Here is a 21,416-nt window from a genome sequence, read left to right as displayed (position 1 = left end):
CCTGGCTGACTTTTTGACTGTACCTCCTGAAACACTATGAGCCAGAATCACTCTGCTAAGCTGCTCCTTCTAGATTCCTGACTCTCTGAAGCTTTGTAAGATAATAAGTAACTTTAGTTTTCAGCTGCTATGTTTTGGGATAATTTTTTGTGCAGCAATAGATAACATAACTCCCATTATTGGAATGAACCCAGCAATGATTGACAAGCTGCATTTTAGGAGGCTTTTGCATGCATATGGCCTACATTCCACCATGTCCTTACCAAAGATTGTATAAGCTCCAAACTGCAAGGATTTCCCAAATGTTCTTTAATTCTGTACCACTCTCACACACCATCATATAAACCCAGGTGGTGCTGGCGGTGGTGACTTTTTAAGGGGAGAAAAATACTTACCTTGTTAAGATTTGACTTTTGTTTCAAGAGGTTTCTTGGCCTCTCTTATCCAAAAAGCTTTGTCTCCTACCCCTTGGCCCCAACTTTCCAAAATGACCAGCATGACATATCCCTTCTCACATGCCCTCCTCCCACTGTGACGTTGACACTCTTTCCATCCACAGGTGGGGTCCATCTTTCCTGCCCTTGAATCTAGGTGGCCTTATAACTGCAGGAGAAGTGATGCTATGTCACCTTCAAGACTAGGTGATAATAGGGGATATGATTCCAATTGGCCCTTACGGGACACTTGTTCTTGGAATCTAGCCACCATGCTGTGAAGAAAGAAACCACACAGGAAGTCCACATGTAAGTGCGAAAACCCCACTCAGGTCTCAGCTGACAGCACCAACTCCCAGGTTGAGAGAAACTTCAGATGGTTCTAGCAACCAACCACTGGGTCATTCCCAGCTTCAAGCAGTACCATGTGATGCAACCTGGAGCAGAGATGCGCTATTCCCATTGTGTCCTGGCCAAACTGCAGTATCACTAGCAAAATAAATCATAATTATTATCTTAACCACTACATTCGGATGGTCATGCGTATCAAATAACTACAACATCCTAAGTTAACCGTCAAAGTACAAAATGTCATGTGTTTTACAAGTATCCTATTTCACTAATAAGAGGAAGAAAATTAAAATACCAGAATGCAAGCCATCTCTTCAGTGTCAGCTAATAGGTGAGGGCAGCAAGTGCACCCGAATTCTTAAACATCACTGTACTTTATTTTACATCAGGCTTCTGTGTAATTTACAGAATGTCTCAACACAGTTAATGGTCTTCATGGAATTTTGACTAATTTTCATACTTTGTTGATCAAATCTCTTTCTTTGGTAAGGTTTGCCCAAAGGAAGAGATATAGCCAAGGTCCCTCCCATGTAATGGTCTCAGAGGCCAGCCTGAATCTCTCTTTCCCCAACTGTCCCAGGAAAAGGCCAAAAACAAGAAGCTTACCTACCTTCTCCCACTTAGATATGGGAAAATAGAGAAGGCCAATGCCAGAAACAGACCAGTGAGGCTGAGGCTCAGGGAACAGGAAGGTGTGAGGAGTTAAGTTGAAGCTTTCACAGAATTTCCTCCCTTCCTCCCTACCCTTCTTGAGTCCTCTTCCACCCTGCCCCCATTTCCTCAGCACCAGCTGTCACCAGTAAAATGGGCAAAGATCTATTCTGAATGGGATGCTGCCACTGACCTTGCCCCGGTGATTCTACAGGAACTTAAAGGTACTGGGAGACCTGGGCCTTCAAGGGATAGCGTGTGAAGACCTCTCCTGTGAATCAGGAGATAGAATCTATTTTTACTTTGTCAATTCTTTTCTACATATTGGTTTATGATTGAGAGAGAACTCAGAAATGTCCAGACAATTACTATTAAGTACATGATAAGAATAAAATGCCGAATGCAAAGTACATAGTTTCTGCCTTCCATCACTTATTCTGAGAAGGGCTCAGGAAGGAGGGAATCATCATCCCTTTCCTGAGCCATGTAGATAAATGGCCAGGGGAATCAGTTCCCATCCCACCCCTGCAATGCTCAGGGAATCCAAAGGAAATAATGGAAGCAACTATAAGCTTCCCCCACCTCTTGCCAGTTCAGTAATGGAAAATCATGCAAGGAAGCTGGCTTTCTGCTTTTATCTTCCAATGCCATGACCTATTCCAGAAAACTACCATGTCTTCCCACCTCTACAGGGCAGCCAATTGCTACGAACACAAGATGGATGTCTCCCAACACGTTGGTGTCAAAGACTGGTCAGCACTAAGCTGGGATCCATGGCAGGAGGGTGGGCCTACATGTTCTCTCACTCATTTGTGATTCTCTTTTTAATGATCCTTCATGATTTCACCTAGTGAACCTTTTTTTTTTTCACCTTTAAGTAGTATACAAAATACTTGAATTTTAAAACATTTTCTCATTATACTACCAAAAATCATCTTATTTTATTGATCATTCATTCATTCATTCATTCATGAGAGACACAGAAGGAGAGAGGCAGAGACACAGGCAGAGGGAGAAGCCCAACGTGGGACTCAATTCTGGGTCTCCAGGATCACACCCTGGGCTGAAGGTGGTGCTAAACTGCTGAGCCACCGGGACTTCCCTTATTTTATTTTTTTTTTAATATTTATTTTATTTGAGAGAGCTCAGGAGCAGGCGGGGTGGGGGGGCAAAGGCAGAGGGGGTGGAAGAGAATCTCAAGCAGACTCCCCACTGAGCACAGAGCCCAAAGCAGCGCTTGATCTCAAGACCCTGAGATCATGACCTGAGTGAAAATCAAGAGTCAGATGCTTAACCAACTGGGTGACCCAGGTATTCCACCAAAAATCATTTTAAATTCCCCTAATGGTTCACACATACCACATGATAGTAGGCTGTAAAATGTCCCCTCCCCCCAAGATGTCCCTATCCTAATCCCCAGAACCCATGAATATGTTACTTTCTATGGTAAAGGGGATTTTGCAGATGTAATTCAGGATCTTGAGATGGGGAGATTATCCTGGATTATCCAGATGTTTATCACAGAGTCTTTATAAGAGAGAAGCAGGAGGATTTGAGAGAAGAATGTGACAACAGAAGGAGAGGGTGAGAGGTAGAGTTCAAAAGACACTCGCCTGCTGGCTTTGCAAATGGGAAGATGGGGCTCCAAGCCAAGGAATGCAAGCAACCTCTAGAAGGTTTAAAAAAAAAAATGGTAAGGAAACATTCTCTCCTAGAACCTCTAGAAGGAACACAGTACCACAAGTTTGCTGACTACATGAGCAATGGCCCTCTGGGCAGTTGGTGAGTCTTTCTCCTCGATGACACCCTACAAGCATTCATGTTTAATGACCTAAAGCAATGGTTCACAAGGTAGAACCAGTGGCATCAGTGTCACCTGCAGCTTGTTATAAATGCAGCTTGCTCTCGGGGCCCTACTTCAGACCTACAGAATCAGAAACTCTAGGGATGAGGCCCAGCAGAGATTTAACAGCCTCTCTTGAGGAGGCGGAGAACCACTGGTTAAGAGTTGCACATTACTTAAAGAAAATTGATACCATCTAAAACAGTCTCACAAGAAAGTCAATTTTGTTTTACCTCAATTTTTTTTAAAAAGAATGTATAGAGCCTATTAATACCACAAGGAATTATTTGTAGCTTTTGGAGAAAGACGGTGCTAAAGAAAACGCAGTGGCTTTGTCTAACTGATGTCCTCTGTCGTGTGTCAAACTTCTACCTAAATGGCACGCCAGAGAGACTTTTCTTTCACCCACTCAAGGGACACTCTCCAGAGGTGTCAGATCTTATTTTTAAAGAATCACTTGTGAGGGCAGCCCGGGTGGCTCAGTGGTTTAGCGCTGCCTTCAGCCCAGGGCCTGATCCTGGAGACCCGGGATCAAGTCCTATGTCAGGCTCCCTGCATGAAACCTGCTTCTCCCTCTGCCTGTGTCTCTGCCTTTCTTTCTCTCTTTCTCATAAATAAATAAATAAAATCTTAAAAAAAAAAGAATCACTTGTGAAAAGAATTTGTGCCCTCCCCATCTTAAAGGATCTATTGCACAACTAAAAAAATGCATTATTCTTTTAAAAGGACTCCCATTAACCTCACAAACAGGTATTACAGGAGAAAAAATGGGTAACTTTGTTGATCCTCTGACACCTTGTCTTCTGTTTCTTTAATTACTGCTTATTCTTTCTTGAGTTAAACCACATCATTTATATTCAGACTTTTCTATTTTCCTTTATAAACAGCTTTAGCTGTATCTCAAAAGTCTTAATACATTTTATTACCCAGCTCTAAGTATCTTCTGCTTGCCATTATATCTCTTAGGTAGTCCATGAATTAGAGGTGTGTGTTTCTAACATCTGATTTCTAACACAAATGAGAAAACACAATCTGTATCATTAAGGGTCAGCAAACATTTCCCATAGAGTCTGTTAGTAAATATTTTAGGCTTTGGGGGCCAAGTGGTCTCCGCTGAGAGTACTCATCTCTCTGCCTTCTGCTGCCCTAAAGCAACCAATAAATGAGAGTGACTGTTTCCACAAAACTTTAGCTAAAAGGAAGGCAACTGGCCTGATTCAGCCAACAGTCATAGTTTCCAATCCCTGGTCTAAATAGCACCAATTCTTTGGACACTGTTAAGATCTGATGGTCCCTAGTACTGTTCTGTAACGTTCAGCGCTTGCCCCAAACCCTACCATCATCTTTTCCCTCCACCTGCTACTCTTCTCCCCTAAAGTTCAGGCCTGGCCCACATAAGCACTTGCTTTTGTTAAGTTGTCACAGTGCTTCACATATTGGGTTTCTGGAATCGGAGAGGCCCAAGGTGCCAGCCTCACCACTTGCCAATGGGTGGTTTGGGGCTAATTACTTAACATTTCTAATCCTCAAGTTCCTCACTTACAAAATAGAGAAAATAACAGTACCTACTTCTGGGGGGGTTGGCCTAAGGAAGGATTTACTTAGATAATCCATACACAGCACCTGGCAGAGGGCCAGGCAGGCTTCAACAGCGACTAGTAACATTTGACATCATCACGCCATTGAACCACTGCTCTGGGAGGCAGGGAGATCATTCAACCCCTTTTACAGAGAAATTAAGGCTCTGGGACGATTGGGTAACTTGCCCAAAAGCTGAGAGCCGGTGACAAAGCACGGATTCCCACCCAGGACTCCTATTTCCAGATCCGAAGTGTGCGGACTCAGGCTCTGATTCACACGTGAGGAATTCGCCGCTGCCATCCCTAGGCCAAGCTGCATTTTCAGACACGCGGAGAGAGGAGTTGCGAAACGCACAGGAATGAGTTCTTCGTGGTTGCAGTTTAGTCCTTACGGGGAAAAGTGAGAGTTAGTTCCGTGAGCTCAGCGGGCCCGACGAGGCCTGCGCGGCGCCCGCACGGGTGTGGGGGGGGCGACCCACCGGGACCCCTGGGGGCAGGGCGCGGAGGCTGAGCCCCGGAGCAGCGCCTTCCCGGGCTCCGGCCGCTGGGCGTGGGGGGGCGGGGTCCCCCGGGGCGCAGGCGGGGGGCGACCCTCCAGGCCCCCTGGGAGCAGGGCGCGGAGGCTGAGCCCCGGAGCAGCGCCTTCCCCGGCTCGGGCCACTCGGGGGGGGGGGGGGGGCGGGTCCCCCGGGGCGCAGGCTGAGGACGACCCTCCAGGCCCCCTGGGAGCAAGCAGGGCGCGGAGGCTGAGCCCCGGAGCAGCGCCTTCCCGGGCTCCGGCCGCTGGGCGTGGGGGGGGGCGGGGTCCCCCGGGGCGCAGGCGGGGGGCGACCCTCCAGGCCCCCTGGGAGCAGGGCGTGGAGGCTGAGCCCCGGAGCAGCGCCTTCCCGGGCTCGGGCCGCTGGGCGTGGGGGGGGCGGGGTCCCCCGGGGCGCAGGCGGGGGGCGGCGCTCCGTGGCCCCGCCGACCTCTGCCGGCTCCCCCGCGCCACTTGCCCGGAGCACCTGGCGCCTAAAAATATCGCCCGGGTCGGACCTCCCGGAACCAGCCCCCGCTTTGGAGGAGCGCGGCGCCGTCATCCCCTCGACACACATAAATCACGGCTCCGACCTGCTGTGGACTCAGCGGGTGACGCGCGGCTCGAGCGGCGACGAATCCAGCCCCCGACGAAGGCCCGGCCGGGCCCGCCGAGGCCGCCCGCCGGAGACACGGCCCAGCCACCTCCGCGTCCGCCAGCCCGCTCAGCCCGGGGCCCTCCGGAGCCAGAGCCTGTGGCAATCACGAGTTTCTCTCCGCCCCGTCGGTGACGGAAAACTCGTGACTCGGCCCTGAGCGCGGGGCGGGCGCTGACAAGCCGGCGGGGGGGCGGGGGGCGGGGCTGCGAGTCGGGCTCGCGAGGAAGCCCCCGACGGGCGGCGCGTGCGCAGTCTCTCTCCACGGGACCTCCTTCCCGCCGCTGAGACTAGGAAGCGGGACGCCAAATCTGTCCCCGCGCAGCCGCCGCGCCGGGCGCCGAGCGCCGAGCGGGGGCCGCCCTCCCCGAGGCGCGCCTGTGCACGTTCCCACGCACGCTCCGGCGTACGGCGGCGGCCCGGGGTCGCGAGCCGGCGGAGGACCCGCGCGCGCGGAGGAGCCCGGGGCGGCAGCGCTTCTTCCCTCCCTCCCCCACTCCCCTCCCCGCTCCCTCCCCCCCTCCCCAAGAATGTTCCGCTACGAGGTGAGCTCTTGCGACCGGAAGTGACCCCTCCCTCCCTCCCGCGCCCCCTCTGCTCTCTCACCCCCGCGCCCCGGGGGGGAGGGGAGGGGAGGGCGGGGGCGGCGGGACGCGGGACCGAGTGGAGCGCGTAGGGCCTGGGGTCGCGCGCGGCTCTAGTCCGAGGGCGCGGAGCCGGCCCCAGGGGGCGGGACTGCCCCTATCAGTTGCGGCTGGGGAGAGTTGGCCTCCGTTTTGGGGTGGGGAGGGCCCGTTAAGTGCGGTGACCTGAGCAGCCCCCGCCCCCACCCCCACCCCCACCCCCACCCCCGGCGGGAGCCGCGGGGGGGCAGAGCGCTGCACCCACCGGCTGGCGCTCCTTCGGGAAGAGTCTCCCGGGAAAGCCTAGATACACGTTTCCCGCCCTGGACCCGGAACCCCCTCCCCTCCGGTTACACACACACCCGGAGGCTCGGGCACGGGCGGGTCGTGGGGCGGGGGGAGGGGGGCCCCGGACTCGCCCTTTCCTGGGGCCCGAGACTGTTTACCAAACCGGGCTCCGAACTGGGAGGGGGCGTGTCCCGCAGAAGTTGTTCTGGGGCGAGTGGAGGGAGACGTGGGCTCGCTGACCATCCCGGGAATGCAGCAGCAACAGTCGGGAGTCCTGTGACCCTGCCGCTAACTCACCCTTTGACCTTGAGCTGCTCCTAGTCTCTGGACAGAAAGTTTCTGGATTTTGTAGACGGAAGGCTGCTCCAGGTGATCGCTGAGAAGCTTCACAATTTAAAAAAGCAGTGATTTGGTTAAGTAGGTCTTTTGTGATTTGGAAGGGAGTGCAGTGCGGCTGGAAGCTGCCTCTGCTGCGGAGGCAGTCGCATGCCTGCTTTGGGGAACTTTGGGAGGGCTTAACCCGGGTTAGGATGGCCTCTTGGCCTAACCTTGCCTTTGGGAACAGCCTGCTTCAGGACGTAGCCGGGCACGGTATATCACAGGCTTGCCTATTGATATGTGGCCTGAGTCTTTGAAAATTGGGGACACGTGTACTTGATACTTGATAGGAATGGTTCAAGACCGAACCGACTTGATGTAAACATGGAGAGAGATGATGAGGTGCAGTAGGCAGAGTTGCCAACACAAAAGAGAACTTGGAGAAATAAGAAATCAGTGGAAAACTAAAGTGGAGAGGGGAAATGCTTAAAGCAGAAGGAACCTAAATTGTTCTGATACTACCATCGTTCAGCAGTCCACAATTTTTGCCAAATCTTTGCCTCATTTAATCCTCACACAACTCTCTAAGGTATTGTCCCTTTGTTACCACTCAGAGCCTAACGCAGAGCTGGAGACACAGTAGGTACTCGAGAGGTGTTTAACGAGTTAACCAGAATACGATTTGGCCAAGTTTGCGCCATTCTCTTGTGAGAATGAAGCCAGAACTTGAATTCACCATATCATGGCTTTCCCAGAGTTCACTTAATTGAGGTTGAAAATTTAGCTTTCTGTTTCATCCTCAGAGTTTGGGCCTACAGAAAACAGAAGGGTGGAAAATGAAGAGAAGGCTGTAAAAGGACATAATAAAGTGATATTTTGACATGAGTATGAGTAACATGATGCTTCTGTTGAAAAACATACATAAAACTCAATGATAAAGTGTTCGTTTTCAGTTGTCATTACTTCTAACCAGTGATGTCAAAAAAGTTAGGAGCCTAATTTCTTGGTTGCTTGAAGAAACACTAGATTCTTGATAGAGAAATGGAGTGTTTGGGAAAAGAGAAACTGAAAGAAGATACTGCCATCTTCCAATGTCAGGGAAATTGGGGCAGAAAAAAAAATGCTGTCTTTACAAGAGGTCATAAGCTATTTTGATGATTGGAGGGACAAAATGAGCATTTTTTTAAATGAAGGTGTGAACTTCATGAATACCTAATAAGCTCTCTTCTTTTTTTTTAGTCCTTAGAGGATTGTCCCCTGGATGAAGATGAAGATGCATTTCAGGGCTTAGGAGAAGAAGATGAAGAGATTGATCAATTCAATGATGATACATTTGGGTCAGGTGCTGTTGGTAAGACATCTTTCTCCTGTAATGTCATCTTGATCTCCTGCTCTTCAAATATTCTCTTGTATAAGTGATTTGTCTTAGAGTAACTGCATTCAAAAACTTGGCAAAATATTCTATTCTTAGAAGTCTCAAATAGTTTAGTCTTCACTGGAAGCATCTACTTCACTCCCCTGGGCCCCTGTTTTGCCTTATTTATGTATAAAACCAGGTGTTCTCTGAGTCCAGTGCCTTCCAGCTGTTTTATCTGTGGTTCTAGGTTGATGCTGTAAGGCATGCAAATAGTTAGACAAGTAGACGTTTTATGAAGATTTGAAATAATCCTGGAAGAAGGAAGTTTTTATTTGTGGAATATATAACTTGGAAAACTAGTAGACTAAAAGAAAACTTGGACTTGGGTATATATGTTTTAAAATTCAGTTAATCAGTGATGTATTGTGTGACCCCACTATTGGCTTACATAGTATCTTCAATAAACTAAAAAGCATTTCATTCTAAGAATTGTGGTGATAGGAAGTCTTCATAAGTTAGAAAAGGGCTGGGCACAGATGAAATTTTCCTATTCCTGGATATAGATAAATATTTTAGGAGTTAGAAAAAGGTAAAAAATTAAAGAGCCAGACTAAACATGGCTCAGAGTTATAATTACTAAAATGAGAAACTTAGGGAACAAGCTTACATGATAAAATTTAAGAAATAAAGATCCTGGAGCAAGTATACCCATAAAATGTGCTTTCAAAAAAAAAGTAGGTAAGAGTCAATGCAAATTTTTTGCTTTTGACTGTTGGTATCGAAAAGTAGCAATGACAGTGTTTCTGTTGGGATGTGTAAAGTATGTGTGATTTCTTTGGAATCAGCATTTCTGTCTTTGGAACGAATATTCAAAGCTAAGTTGCAAGAGGAAATTTCACGATAGTGACTAATCTTAAAATGTTGAATATTAAAAAGAAAAAAGAGGTCTTAAAGGTGTGATAATGGTTACTCATTTTGCAATGACCAGGACAACTTAAATTTGTTAAAACTTACACTGAGTTAACTGGCATAAATAAGAAAGTATAGTACTGTTTGTTAATCAAGGTTTACAAAATACAGTAGAGTTTAAAACTGCCACTACCCGGAGCAGCAAGAGAAGTGTTTAAGGTAGAAGCAAGGCCGATTACAGAAGGAAACCAAAGCCCTTTTGGATCATAGCCATAGTTTAGATGAGAGCCTCCAAGAGGATGACATGATCTAAGATGCTGTTCTCTCTCCATGGAGATCACAGGGAAAGAGTTGCAGAATAGAATTGCAAACGCAAGGAACTCATGAGAATTGCAAATTGTATTTGGAAGTTAGTTTAGTCTAACCTACAGGATACAATAGAAGTTACAGACATTGTGCACTTGGTTCTACAACTCCTTTTCTCTTAAAGTATTGTCCTGAATGTCACCATTAAATAAAGTTGATGGAATTGATTCATAGATATTATATGAAGATGAGATGGCATACTAATATGTCCTCAGTTCTGAACCTGGACAGAAGAGAAATAGTTTCAGCTCTTCTCATTGACTTTCAGCATGCTGTGGACAATTTTTTTCTGCTTCTATGTTCCTCACAGGTGGGGGAGAATATTGCCTTAAAAGGACATTAGAGTGTACAGGACTGTATTTTATATAATGGAAAAAAGAAAAGTACACACACATCAAAAAAGCCTGTAGGGTTATCCAATAAAAGAACAGGTAGTAAAAAGTAAAGGCAATGGAATAGCATATGGTCAGCTCACTTTGTGCCCTAGATCGTAAGTGATTAAGAAAGACTTTTCTTGGTCAACAAAGTTTATGATGGAGAAAAGTTTTCCAAATATGAGTCCTTATCTTTGAGAGTATAATATACATGAATTATAAAGTTAAAATCTTTAGAGAGAGAGCAGGGGGAGGGTGGTGCAGAGAGAGAGAGGGAGAGAAAGAGAATCTCAGGCAGGCTCCATGTCAGCACAGAGAGCCCAATGCAGGGCTCAATCTCAGGACCCTAAGATCATGACCTGAACCAAAATCAAGAGCCACCTAACTGAGCCACTCAGGTGCCCCTAAAGTTAAAAACTTAATTCTTCAGTTGAATGTCTGACTTGGGCACAGGTCGTGATCTCAGGGTCCTGGGATCAAGCCTGGCTCCCAGCTCAGTGGGGAATCTGCTTGCCCCTCTTCCTCTGCTCTCACACACTCGCATGCGCTCTCTCTCTTTCAAATATATAAAATCTTTAAAAAACAAAAACTTAATTCTCCATAATATCTTGATATAAATATTATACAGATTTAAAATTTAAAAATTGCTGTCAACCTGGGATTTCTTTACTGTACAAGATGCTGTTTGAGCTGGGGTAAAGAATTTTAAACCAAGAGGTAAAATATCAGACCTTTGACATGTGTTAGGATTTAATAGCTTTTAACTCAAGAGTGAGTGTCTTGAATGATACTTGTTAGTAGTTATTTTAAGTGACTGCTACTGATGCTCTGATGTCATGTTTCTTTAAGATGCTAGTCCTTCTGCTGGAAAAATGTTTACATCATCTAAGAGCAGTAAATGGCCACAGTAATCTCAACTCATTCTATAAAAATAAAAGTTAACACTTACAGAGTGCTTCTTATCTATTAGGTACTATTCTAAGTGTTTTATATTTATTATTAATTCTCACAACCCTGTGAGGTAGATACTATTATTACCCTCATTTTAACAAATGAGGAAGGAAAGTATGAGAGAGGTGAAGTAACTATAAATACAATCAGGGTAAACTGCCAGTTATGACTGTCCTTGAGGAATCTTTGGGGATCTCCTGCTTCTGCTTGGAAGGGCTCCCCATTCTTTCCACCTCCCCTTTATTGATAGCTACTATAATCTTTAGGGACTTAGGTTGCCTTAAAATGAAATCACTTGTACTTTCTTTTCATTTTGTGTTGAGAACTATTCCTGGACAGCTGCTGGAGGTGGGGGGGGGGGGGGACTTAGTAACCCACATCAGGATATAGATTATTAGTTGAAGGAAAGCAAATACTTCTCTTTTTCTTCATTTCACTGGTAATCCTTTGCCTACCCTTTATCATTTCGACCATTGTGGATCAAGCTCAAGCCTTGACACAGCTAAGTAATTTTATTTTTAGATCATTTGAAAGAGATACAAGTGAAGTATCCTCGAATAGTAAGGGCGTGTGATCTCCTGACATATTGCTTCACATGAGTTTTCACAGAGCAAGGAAAACCTAAAATGATGAGAGTATTCTGTGACATAGATCCCTTTGCTTACATGTTTGCAACAGTAACAGTCAATTCACAACAGAGAACCATTCTTACAGAATATGGCTATTTCACTGGTGTTTTTAAATTAAGGACAAATAAACTATTCATCTTTGGTAGGATCTGGTAAACTTAGTAAACATGAGTATGGGAGGTGATAAATGAAAAATTATACATCTGGAATTCTGTCTGCCCTTGCTTTTTGGATCAGTAGTGTTATATGACTTATTGCTATGAAATAAAAATAACAAATTTTAAATGTTTATAATCTGATCCCAGAAGGGACTTAGCTTACCTAATAAATACTTGTGTAAGATGTTAAGATATTTATAATGCTCATTATGGTATTAATCATTACATTGGAAATAATCCAAATTTCTATATCAATAGAATTAGAATCTTATACAGGGAGACATCTGGGTGGCTCAGCGGTTGAGCATCTGCCTTTGGCTCAGGGCATAATCTTGGGTCTGGGGATGGAGTCCCGCATCAGGCTCCCTGTGAGGAGCCTGCTCTCCCTCTGTCTATGTCTCTGCCTCTCTCTCATGAATGAATAAATAAAATCTTTAAAAAAAAATCTTATACAGGTATTAAAAAGAATGAGATGATGTTATCAGTAGTTACGTGCATGTGTGCATACATGAAAAGTTGTCCAAGATATATTGCTTAAATAAAAAGAAACCAGTTAAACTTTATAGTTTGCGTTTTGGAGAACTTAAAATACCTGTAGAATTCTGGAGAACTTTCTAAGTTACATCTTTGTGTGAGGTTTAAATTTTTAATAAACCTGTATTTTCTTTGTAAGCAGGAAAAAAAAGATAATTTTAACAAGTTGTACTTGAGTCCCTTAGAAAATAGTAAATCTACATCCTTTTTTTTTTTTTTTTTTTTTTTAAGTGGCTACAATGTATTATACCCTAAGTGTATACTGGGTACCTTTTTCTTTTCTTATTATGGTGCCTCCAGCTCTTCTGTCATCTTTTTTTAATGAGGTATGTAGAAGAATGATGTGAGAAGGATTGCCATTGAGGACACTCGAATTCTGTGTTTCTATGTTATAAGGAAAATTACCTGTTATCCCTTTCTGTTGAAGCTTACAGGGGATAAAGAACAAAACTAAAGTTAAGAATAAAATACATACAAATACATGGGGGTTTTGTGAGTTTGAAAGTCTTGGTGTTCAGATGAGGTGAAGGTAGCATTAAAATGAAAAGATTTTTTAGGGAAAGTTTCCCTGAGGAGGGAAAGACACCTGAATTTAAATGCCAAAAGGAGCGAACTAGTGAGTGGAAGCAGAATGAAGGATGATTGAGGAGCACTGGGATGACCGAGCGATGGAAATAAGGTAGGGAAATAAGGAGCAATGGAAATAAAGAAGCTGATGGGGGTTCTGAAGACTTTTACCTGTGCTGTAGCAGGACTCATAAATAACACTGCATCAGCATATTGTGTGAACACATAACCTTGTGCCAGCACCAGACTGTGTAGTAGTGTGCAGGAATAGCGGGGACGTTGTTAACATGGAAAAGGACCGGACCAGGTCTGGATCGCCATCCCCTTTCCCCTGGCGTGCTGCAGTAGCCATCTGGCAGACCTCCATGCTTCCATGTTTCTGCTCCTTTCCCTGCCCCTCCTCCCCAATTCTTGAATCTGTTCTCAGTACAGCAGCCAGAGTGTTTCTTTCAAAAAGTCAAGCCACATCAAACCTCCAGTGGCCCCCATTTCAATCAGAATGACCTGGAAGGAGCTCTCTCCCATCATTTGGCCTCATTTTTTTCTACTCTTCTCCTCGATTATTCCAATCCAAACACAGTGCTTGCTATCTCTCACAATCGTCACTTATCCTTAAGCCTTCTCTATAGATGTCCTCTGTGTGGAACACTCTTCCCCCACATAATCCACACAGCCATCTATTGGACTCTTGATTCTGCTCAGACGTCACCCTCAAAGTGAGACATACCTCTGACCATCCTACTCAGTCTCCAACCTTTGCTTTTCCTCCGTCCTCTTACAGCATTTCATCTCCTGATATAGTACCGAATTTACTTATTACATTTATTGTCTACTTTTTGTCTCTTCTCTACTTGAAGGAATGCTCCAGGAGGCCAGGGACCTTTATGTTTTTATACACAGATCTATCCCGTGTGCCTAAAAGAGTACTTAGCACATAATATATACTCAACAAATACTCATTGAATGAAATGAATGAATTTGAGAGCTTGTAAAGAAGACGATTATAATTTAAAAGAACCTGTATACCAATGCAGAGAGTTTTAACTTTACTTTTTTGCCTGATAAATCATAGAATCTGAAAACCTATGGGTTGTTGTATACATACCTATCACCAGTTTAGAAATTGTTTTCAGGATACAGTTTGGATGCCATTCATAATGTATTAAACTATCAGTCTAACTGCTTGAATTTTATTTCTGGCATGATGTTATTTGTCCTTAATCACAAAAATCCCACTTTCAATTTAAGCCTCTTAGCTTAAATCTTATTTCATGTCTCTAAGTGGAAGCTGACTATATTCTAACATGAGTTCATTTGGTTAATTGAAGAATTTCATAAAACTTTTAGTCCCTATATGAAGTATGTTTTTTTTCTTATGATGTCCTTATAGATGATGATTGGCAAGAAGCCCATGAGCGCCTGGCTGAATTGGAAGAGAAACTGCCAGTGGCAGTTAATGAACAAACAGGCAATGGAGAAAGGGATGAAATGGACTTGTTGGGTGACCATGAGGAGAATCTGGCAGAAAGGCTCAGTAAGATGGTGATTGAAAATGAGCTAGAAGATCCAGCAATCATGAGAGCAGTGCAGACCAGGCCAGTTCTGCAAGTGAGTAAGTTACTCTGATTTGAGAACTATAGCAGACTAGTAGTTAAGGTGAAGTATTGAGCTGTGCATTTTGTTTCATCTACTATCCTAAGAAACTTGCATGTTCCATATAAAACTATTAATATAATTCCTGATCATAGCAGTTGAAGGTGGGGAATAATGTACATCCTAGAACACTGTAGTTTCGTCTTCTCAAGCAGTTGAGACTCTTTTGGAGCTTTGTTCACCGAAACCAGTTTAAATCGCCCAGAAAGCTCTCAGTATTCCAGACTTTGCGTATGTGTTTTCCTTTTTTGTTAGCCCCAACCAGGAAGTCTCAATTCCAGCATCTGGGATGGATCTGAAGTTCTGAGGCGAATCCGAGGACCACTGCTTGCTCAGGTATTAAACATTTTCTCTTTATACAAATTCCTAGTACGTGGAAACTCCTGTTGGGATCCTTTCCTTACTGAAACAGTGTATAGGTGTGTCTATCATTTGCTATTATTGTGTTGATTATTTGATCTAGTGCTCATAACTGTACCTGTTGATAGTACACTTTCGCAGCCTCCACAGCAATGCTCAGTTGACTGTGCTTTATTTTGAAAAGGTAGAAAGGGAGACATTAGAATTCAAATTTGTTAGCTTATAATCCAAATTCCTGAAGTCATTGCTAAGTAGAGCCATGGGAATGAAGAACAGATAGGTGTTTAACAGTGGTTGGAGGTAGTGGAAGGGGTTGACTGCTGAGGGACAGTACAGCAGAGGTTTGGGCAGTGACAAAACTGCTCTGTTTCTTAACCGTGGCAGTAGATCCATGAATCTCTGTATTTATCAAAATTCAGAGGACTGTACAGCAAGGAGAGGGAATGTTACTGGACATGAATAAAGAAAAAGTTTAAAAATTTCTCAAGATGCTTTTGGCATCTGTACGTATTAAAACATTTTAAGTTGGCTGTGGGCTAATTTTCTATTTGTTTTGTTTTGATTTTTTTTTAACCCATTTCTTCAATTAGGAAATGCCGACAGTGTCTGTATTAGAATATGCCCTGCCTCAAAGGCCCCCACAGGGCCCAGAAGATGATCGAGACCTTTCTGAGCGTGCATTACCACGGCGGTCAACTTCACCTATCATTGGGAGTCCTCCTGTTAGAGCCGTCCCCATAGGCACCCCACCTAAGCAGATGGCCGTACCCAGCTTCAACCAGCAGGTACCTCTCATTAACAGGCACTCAGCCCAGGATATTGGGAATCTGGGCAAAATTATTTGGGAAGTTGGCAATGCTGGGAGGAGGGTGGAAGTTTTGGGTAGGCATTAGATTAGAAAGAGAAGTTAGTACAAATAAGAGACACTTTCCCTAATGCCCTTTGCTGGTGCTGCTCCTGTTGCTGCTGCCTTTTCATTGGGGGAGAAAAAGGGTAGTTAACCACATTTAGTGTATATATCCTTTTCAAAGTGTTTTGCTGGCTGCCCACAACATTGGCAGAGAGGTAACTAAAAGCCGGGGGGAGTGGGAACACACAGCATTGTCCACATCCCTTTTTACCTTTAAGATATCCCTGCTTTCCCTAGAGCCTGTGCAGTCCTGTTCCATAGACTTTCCTCCACCTGAAACCAGCAGCTGAAAAGGAAGGCCAATTTGGAAGGTATGGGGGGAGGGTGGTGTTGGTATGGCCTAGTTAGGCTCAGTATTCTATGAAACGGTGGAGTCACAATGTATCACAAAACAGCTGAGCATGGCGGCCATATCACAGGGGCTTCAGAATAGGACTTAGTTAATCCTCCAGCTTTCTTATCATTCCTTCTCCCTCGCTGCTACCAAAATAATATCCTCTTGCAGAGAATTTGCAAGTCAGAATATCTGCTGGTACCTCCCTCAGATAGCATGGAAGGGTGGGGATAACTGGAGAATTAGCTAAATCTTCCTCAGTTACAAGTGGCACGTTGTTTGGTGTTTACAAGAGGAAGTGACCAAAGGTTCTCATGTGAACCTATAGCCGTAGCAATTTGCTTAGAAGTAGGGCTTTGCGTTGAGTTGTGTGTGTCTACCAGTACTTGAGGGGAGGGAGTGTAGGTGGAGGAAAAACTGACTTCACTGAGTGTAGTTGTGTATATGTTTGTCCTGATAGATCCTGTGTCCCAAGCCTGTCCATGTCCGGCCCCCGATGCCACCGCGTTATCCTGCTCCCTATGGCGAGAGGATGTCTCCAAACCAGCTCTGCAGTGTCCCGGTAGGTCACTTTGAATCCTAATGAAAATGTGCAGCATATGTTTTCTGATCACTACTAGTATATAGACGTCTCCTAAATTAGGTGCGGTTTTTATAATCTCCCATACTTGAATTTCTGGATGTTATGGTCCCCAGGTCAGAGGCCATGATACATCATGTTCAGTTGTTTCATACCTGAGGTGATTTTTTTGTTTGTTTTATCTTTAAAAATCCAAACCTGGCATGGTCATCTGGTTTCCTGCTATTTCAATCCCTCATCCTTCTTCAGGTTACCTGATCATAGTGCTTTCTGATTTCTAGCATTGCTCTCTTTTGTATTCCTTCCATAGACAGCTTGACTCTACAGTTTGAGCATTTTACTATCCAAGTTTATTCTGCATTCCTACTGAATTTCTTTATTGTATCAATTTACCTATTTCACAGAATGTATAATTTTTTTCTTTTTTTTTTTTTGCTTAGAACTCTTCCCTACTGGGTCACCCTTTCCCTCCTAGTGTTCCTCCCGTTCTCAGCCCCCTCCAGAGAGCACAGCTTCTTGGAGGAGCACAGGTAAGCCTGTGATGAGCCCACCCCATGAACAGCTCTCTTGCTTTCCTGACCTTTATAGGTGCTATTCCTCTTTGCTGTTAATCAGTCTCTATTGCCTCTTATTATTTGCTTCATTTTTTCAAAGTTCTTCTCTGTGGATAAAAGCAAGAGGACTTGCTGATTAACTAAATCTGAGATCCTCTCCCTCTTTCTAGCTACCGCCTGGACGGATGTCTCCCAGCCAGTTTGCACGGGTCCCTGGATTTGTTGGTAGTCCGCTAGCTGCCATGAACCCCAAGTTGCTGCAAGGGCGAGTGGGGCAGGTGCTTCCCCCAGCACCCGGCTTCCGGGCCTTCTTCAGCGCTGCACCCCCCGCTGCTCCGCCGCCTCCACAGCAGCACTCCCCTGGCCCAGGGCCTCACCTGCAAAACCTAAGGTGTGCAAACTAAGGCCACTGTTTACCTGTCGGTTGCCCAGATCTCTTTCTTAGGGATGCCCCTAGATGTCTGCAAGAGGTGTGTTTTGAGATGTTACTGGATCCTCCACTTGTCAAACAGAGATGTGTGACAGTCTCCAGGCACTCTTAGGAATTAACATTTCCATAAAGTCATGTGCTACATGTATAATTTGCATGTTACTAGTTAATCGCCTCTTTTATTCTTACTGACGTTTCTTAGGTCTCACCTTATATCCCTTTTACAAACACACAGGTCCACAAAGTACTTATCAATTAAGAATTATCGCTTAAGAATTACTGTATGCTAAGACCAGAGGTGTCGATGCTGAGTAGTCAGCTCACCTCAGTGTTAGAGCTAAGTTGTCACTTCTGTCCTGGTTTTTCGATGGGTTCAAGTTCCTGCTCCTAGTGAGGTTGTGGTTTCTTGTATATTGTACCAGGATTCCTCAGAGAAACAGAACCAATGAGATACATATATATACACACATATATATAAGTATACATGTATATGTGCACACACATCTATCTTGAAATAAAGATTTATTTTAAGAAATGGCTAAGAAGATCAATAGAGCAGGCCAGCTGAATGGAAATTCAGATAAGGGTTGAATTTGCAGTCCTGAGTGAAATGTGTAGGACAGACTGGCAGGTTAGAAGCTCAGGCAGCACTTCTGTGTTCCAGGCTTGAGACAGAACTCCTTATCTGGGAAATAACCAGTTTTTACTCTTAGTGCCTTCAACTGTGGGTAAGGCCCACCCACATTGTCAAAGATCCTCTTTTTTCTTAACTCTTAATTAATCGTATCTACAAAATACCTTTACAACATTTAGACTAGTGTTTGACCAAACAATTGGGCATCATAGCCTATAACCAAGTTGACATAAATGGACCATCACACATACATTTTCAGTGTCATTCCCAAACAGTTGAAACAAAGCACATTAAATGTTTTAAGAGATTTCTATTTACAGTTAGGAGGAAGACTAAAATAATTGTACTGCTTCACTGCTAATTCACTCCAATTTTATGATCGTTGTCTTAGGAGTTGAGAATTAGTCTTTGTAGAGGACATGAAAAAGTACAGCAGTCTTTTCTTCTGAAAGGTCTAAGAATAGACCTGGACATTCCCTGAGTCCAAGTGTATGAAGTGATCCTGTACCAACAACATTCTCTAAAACTTAACATCACAGAACAAGAGAATTGAAAACCTTTCCCTGTTTTTCTCAGATCTCAGGCCCCCATGTTTAGACCAGACACAACTCACCTCCATCCACAACACCGTCGGCTCTTGCATCAGAGACAGCAACAGAACAGAAAGTAAGTATTCATCCTGCTCCTTGGTGGTTTCTTAATTCAGCTTTTAATTTTGACAGTTTAGCAAGATGCTACTGATTTAGTTTACTTTTTAAGTAAACTTAATTAGTATTGAGTTTATGTTACTGGTAAAGAAGATTGTATATGCTGTCATTTTATGTTTTTGATACACTAGCTTTCTTATTTTTTTAGAGAGTGTGTTGTGGGGAGGGACAGAGGGAGAAACAGTCTGAAGCAGACTCCATGCCCAGCACAGGGCCTAACATGGGGCTCGATCTCACAACCTGAGATCACGACCTGAGCCAAAATCTAGAGTCAGATGTTTAACCAGCTGAGCCACACAGGCGCCCTTATGTACTAGGTATAAATGACAAGATTTTATTAACGAATTTCTAAGATTCGATAAATCTGTTTCTCATACATCAGAAATACAATATAAATCTGATTTTTTAAAAGTCATTTTATATTCCTTACCGAGTTTTTACTATATTGTTAACTGCCTTTGTTTATCATCTCAACTCAGAGATAACCATGAAATATCATCTCTAGCCTTATATTTCGGTCTTATGTAAAGTCAGCATTCGCTCTATTTTTGCCTATAATTTAATCCTCATTCAACAAATAGAAAAATATGTACTATGTGCAGCCCTCGCTGTGTTTCAAGCACTGTGGTAGGTTTTGAGGACTGAAAGAACAAGATGGGTGAAAGTCCTGCCTTCATGGAGTTGACATTCTACAATCATTCATATACAGAAAATTAGAAAATTAAACATAACTTTGAGGTTTCTTTAACCTTCAGTTTTATAGGGATCCCTGGATGGCTCAGCGGTTTAGTGCCTGCCTTCAGCCCAGGGCATGGTCCTGGAGTCCTGGGATCGAGTCCCACAACAGGCTCCCTGCAGGAAGCCTGCTTCTCCCTCTGCCTGTGTCTCTGCCTCTCTCTCTCTCTGTGTCTCCCATGAATAAATAAATAAAATAAAATAAAATATTAAAAAAAAAAAGAAACCTTCAGTTTTATAGTTCTACATGTATGATTCCTTCTCTCTTTCAAAGAACCTCTAAAATACTTTTTGCAGGGGGAAAAAATACAGGCTCTTAAAATAAGACTCAGAAAGTATAAACCATAAAGGAAAAGATTAATACATTTGACTGTTAAAATATAAAACTTCTAGTACCTGTAGTTAACAATATGGTTTTATGTGTTTGAGAATTTATAAAGAGGATGAATCTCATTCATGTGAAGTGTTGTTGTTAGCACCAAAAAACAAAACAAAAAAAACAATGGGAGATACAGAAACTCTGGTAGGTGTTGAATATATCCATTACCATATGTGTAGTGATGGTGTAATAAGTGTTTGCATGTCCAGACTTATAAAACTGTACACATTAAATATGCACAGTTCTTTGTCAGTTATACCTCAGTAAAGCTGATAAGATTTTGCTCATATGTGGAATTTAAGAAACAAAAGAACAAAGAGGAAAAGACAAAAACTCATCACTATTATAGAGAACAAACAGATGGTGACCAGAGGGGAGGGTGGATGAAATAGGTGATGGGGATTAAGAGCACCCGTGATGAGCTCTGAGTAACATTTAGAACTGTTGAACCATTGTATTGTACACCTGAAACTCAAAGATTTTAAACTTGCTTATAATCAGGAAAATACAGATTAAAATTAAATAACCATTTTATATCATCAGACAAGCAAAATGTGAAATGTCTCAACACTGTCATTGTTGGCAAGAATATTGGTTAGCCTCAGCCTCTTGTAAAGCATTTGGCAATAAATAATGTTGAAAATGTGGATGAACCACATACTAGCCTTCTCCTTGTTGGTGTATACTTCTGTATGCTCTCAACACAGATAGAGGTGACAAGCATAACATTGAATAAGAAGCAAAGAGCAGATTTACATTTCCAGTACAATTTGTGTAAAAGTTAAAGGCAGATGGAATAATACTGTATAATATTTAAGGACATACATCTGTCATGAGTCTTAAAAACATTGCAGAGAGGGACTCCTGAAGGGCTCATTTGGTTAAGCGTCCAACTCTTGGTTTCGGCTCAGGTCATGGTTTCCCGTTTATGCAGTCAAGCCTGGCATCAGGTGCCGTGCTCAGTGTGGAGTCTGCTTGGGATTCTGGAATTCTCTTCTCCCTCCCTTCACACACACACACCAAGCAGCCTCATGT

General features: G+C 43.8%; 1 protein-coding gene and 1 long non-coding RNA gene across 3 annotated transcripts in view; one reads left to right on the top strand and one right to left on the bottom strand.

The window, feature by feature from the left end:
• Window positions 1–4,859: 4,859 nt before the first annotated feature.
• On the bottom strand, window positions 4,860–6,153 carry LOC140612820 (uncharacterized). The gene is made up of 2 exons (XR_012013940.1): window positions 5,970–6,153; window positions 4,860–5,246 (listed from the first exon to the last, which is right to left on the bottom strand). It is a non-coding gene; the product is annotated as an uncharacterized lncRNA (long non-coding RNA).
• Window positions 6,154–6,431: 278 nt separating this feature from the next.
• Window positions 6,432–21,416, top strand: part of PATL1 (PAT1 homolog 1, processing body mRNA decay factor) — a 29,326-nt gene continuing 14,341 nt past the window's right edge. The window contains exons 1-9 of one of the 2 annotated variants that reach the window (XM_072790945.1): window positions 6,432–6,576; window positions 8,500–8,611; window positions 14,496–14,713; window positions 15,014–15,094; window positions 15,709–15,903; window positions 16,823–16,924; window positions 17,383–17,472; window positions 17,667–17,887; window positions 19,137–19,226. In XM_072790945.1, coding sequence (XP_072647046.1) covers window positions 6,562–6,576; window positions 8,500–8,611; window positions 14,496–14,713; window positions 15,014–15,094; window positions 15,709–15,903; window positions 16,823–16,924; window positions 17,383–17,472; window positions 17,667–17,887; window positions 19,137–19,226 — 1,124 coding nt within the window. In that variant the 5' untranslated portion in view covers window positions 6,432–6,561. Of the gene's footprint in view, window positions 6,577–7,065; window positions 7,312–8,499; window positions 8,612–14,495; window positions 14,714–15,013; window positions 15,095–15,708; window positions 15,904–16,822; window positions 16,925–17,382; window positions 17,473–17,666; window positions 17,888–19,136; window positions 19,227–21,416 lie in introns of those variants that run through there. The other variant, XM_072790946.1, reaches the window with a different exon arrangement.

This window comes from Canis lupus, chromosome 21, assembly GCF_048164855.1.
Source record: "Canis lupus baileyi chromosome 21, mCanLup2.hap1, whole genome shotgun sequence".
Lineage (NCBI taxonomy): Eukaryota > Metazoa > Chordata > Mammalia > Carnivora > Canidae > Canis > Canis lupus.
This window is presented reverse-complemented; position numbering and strand designations above follow the sequence as displayed.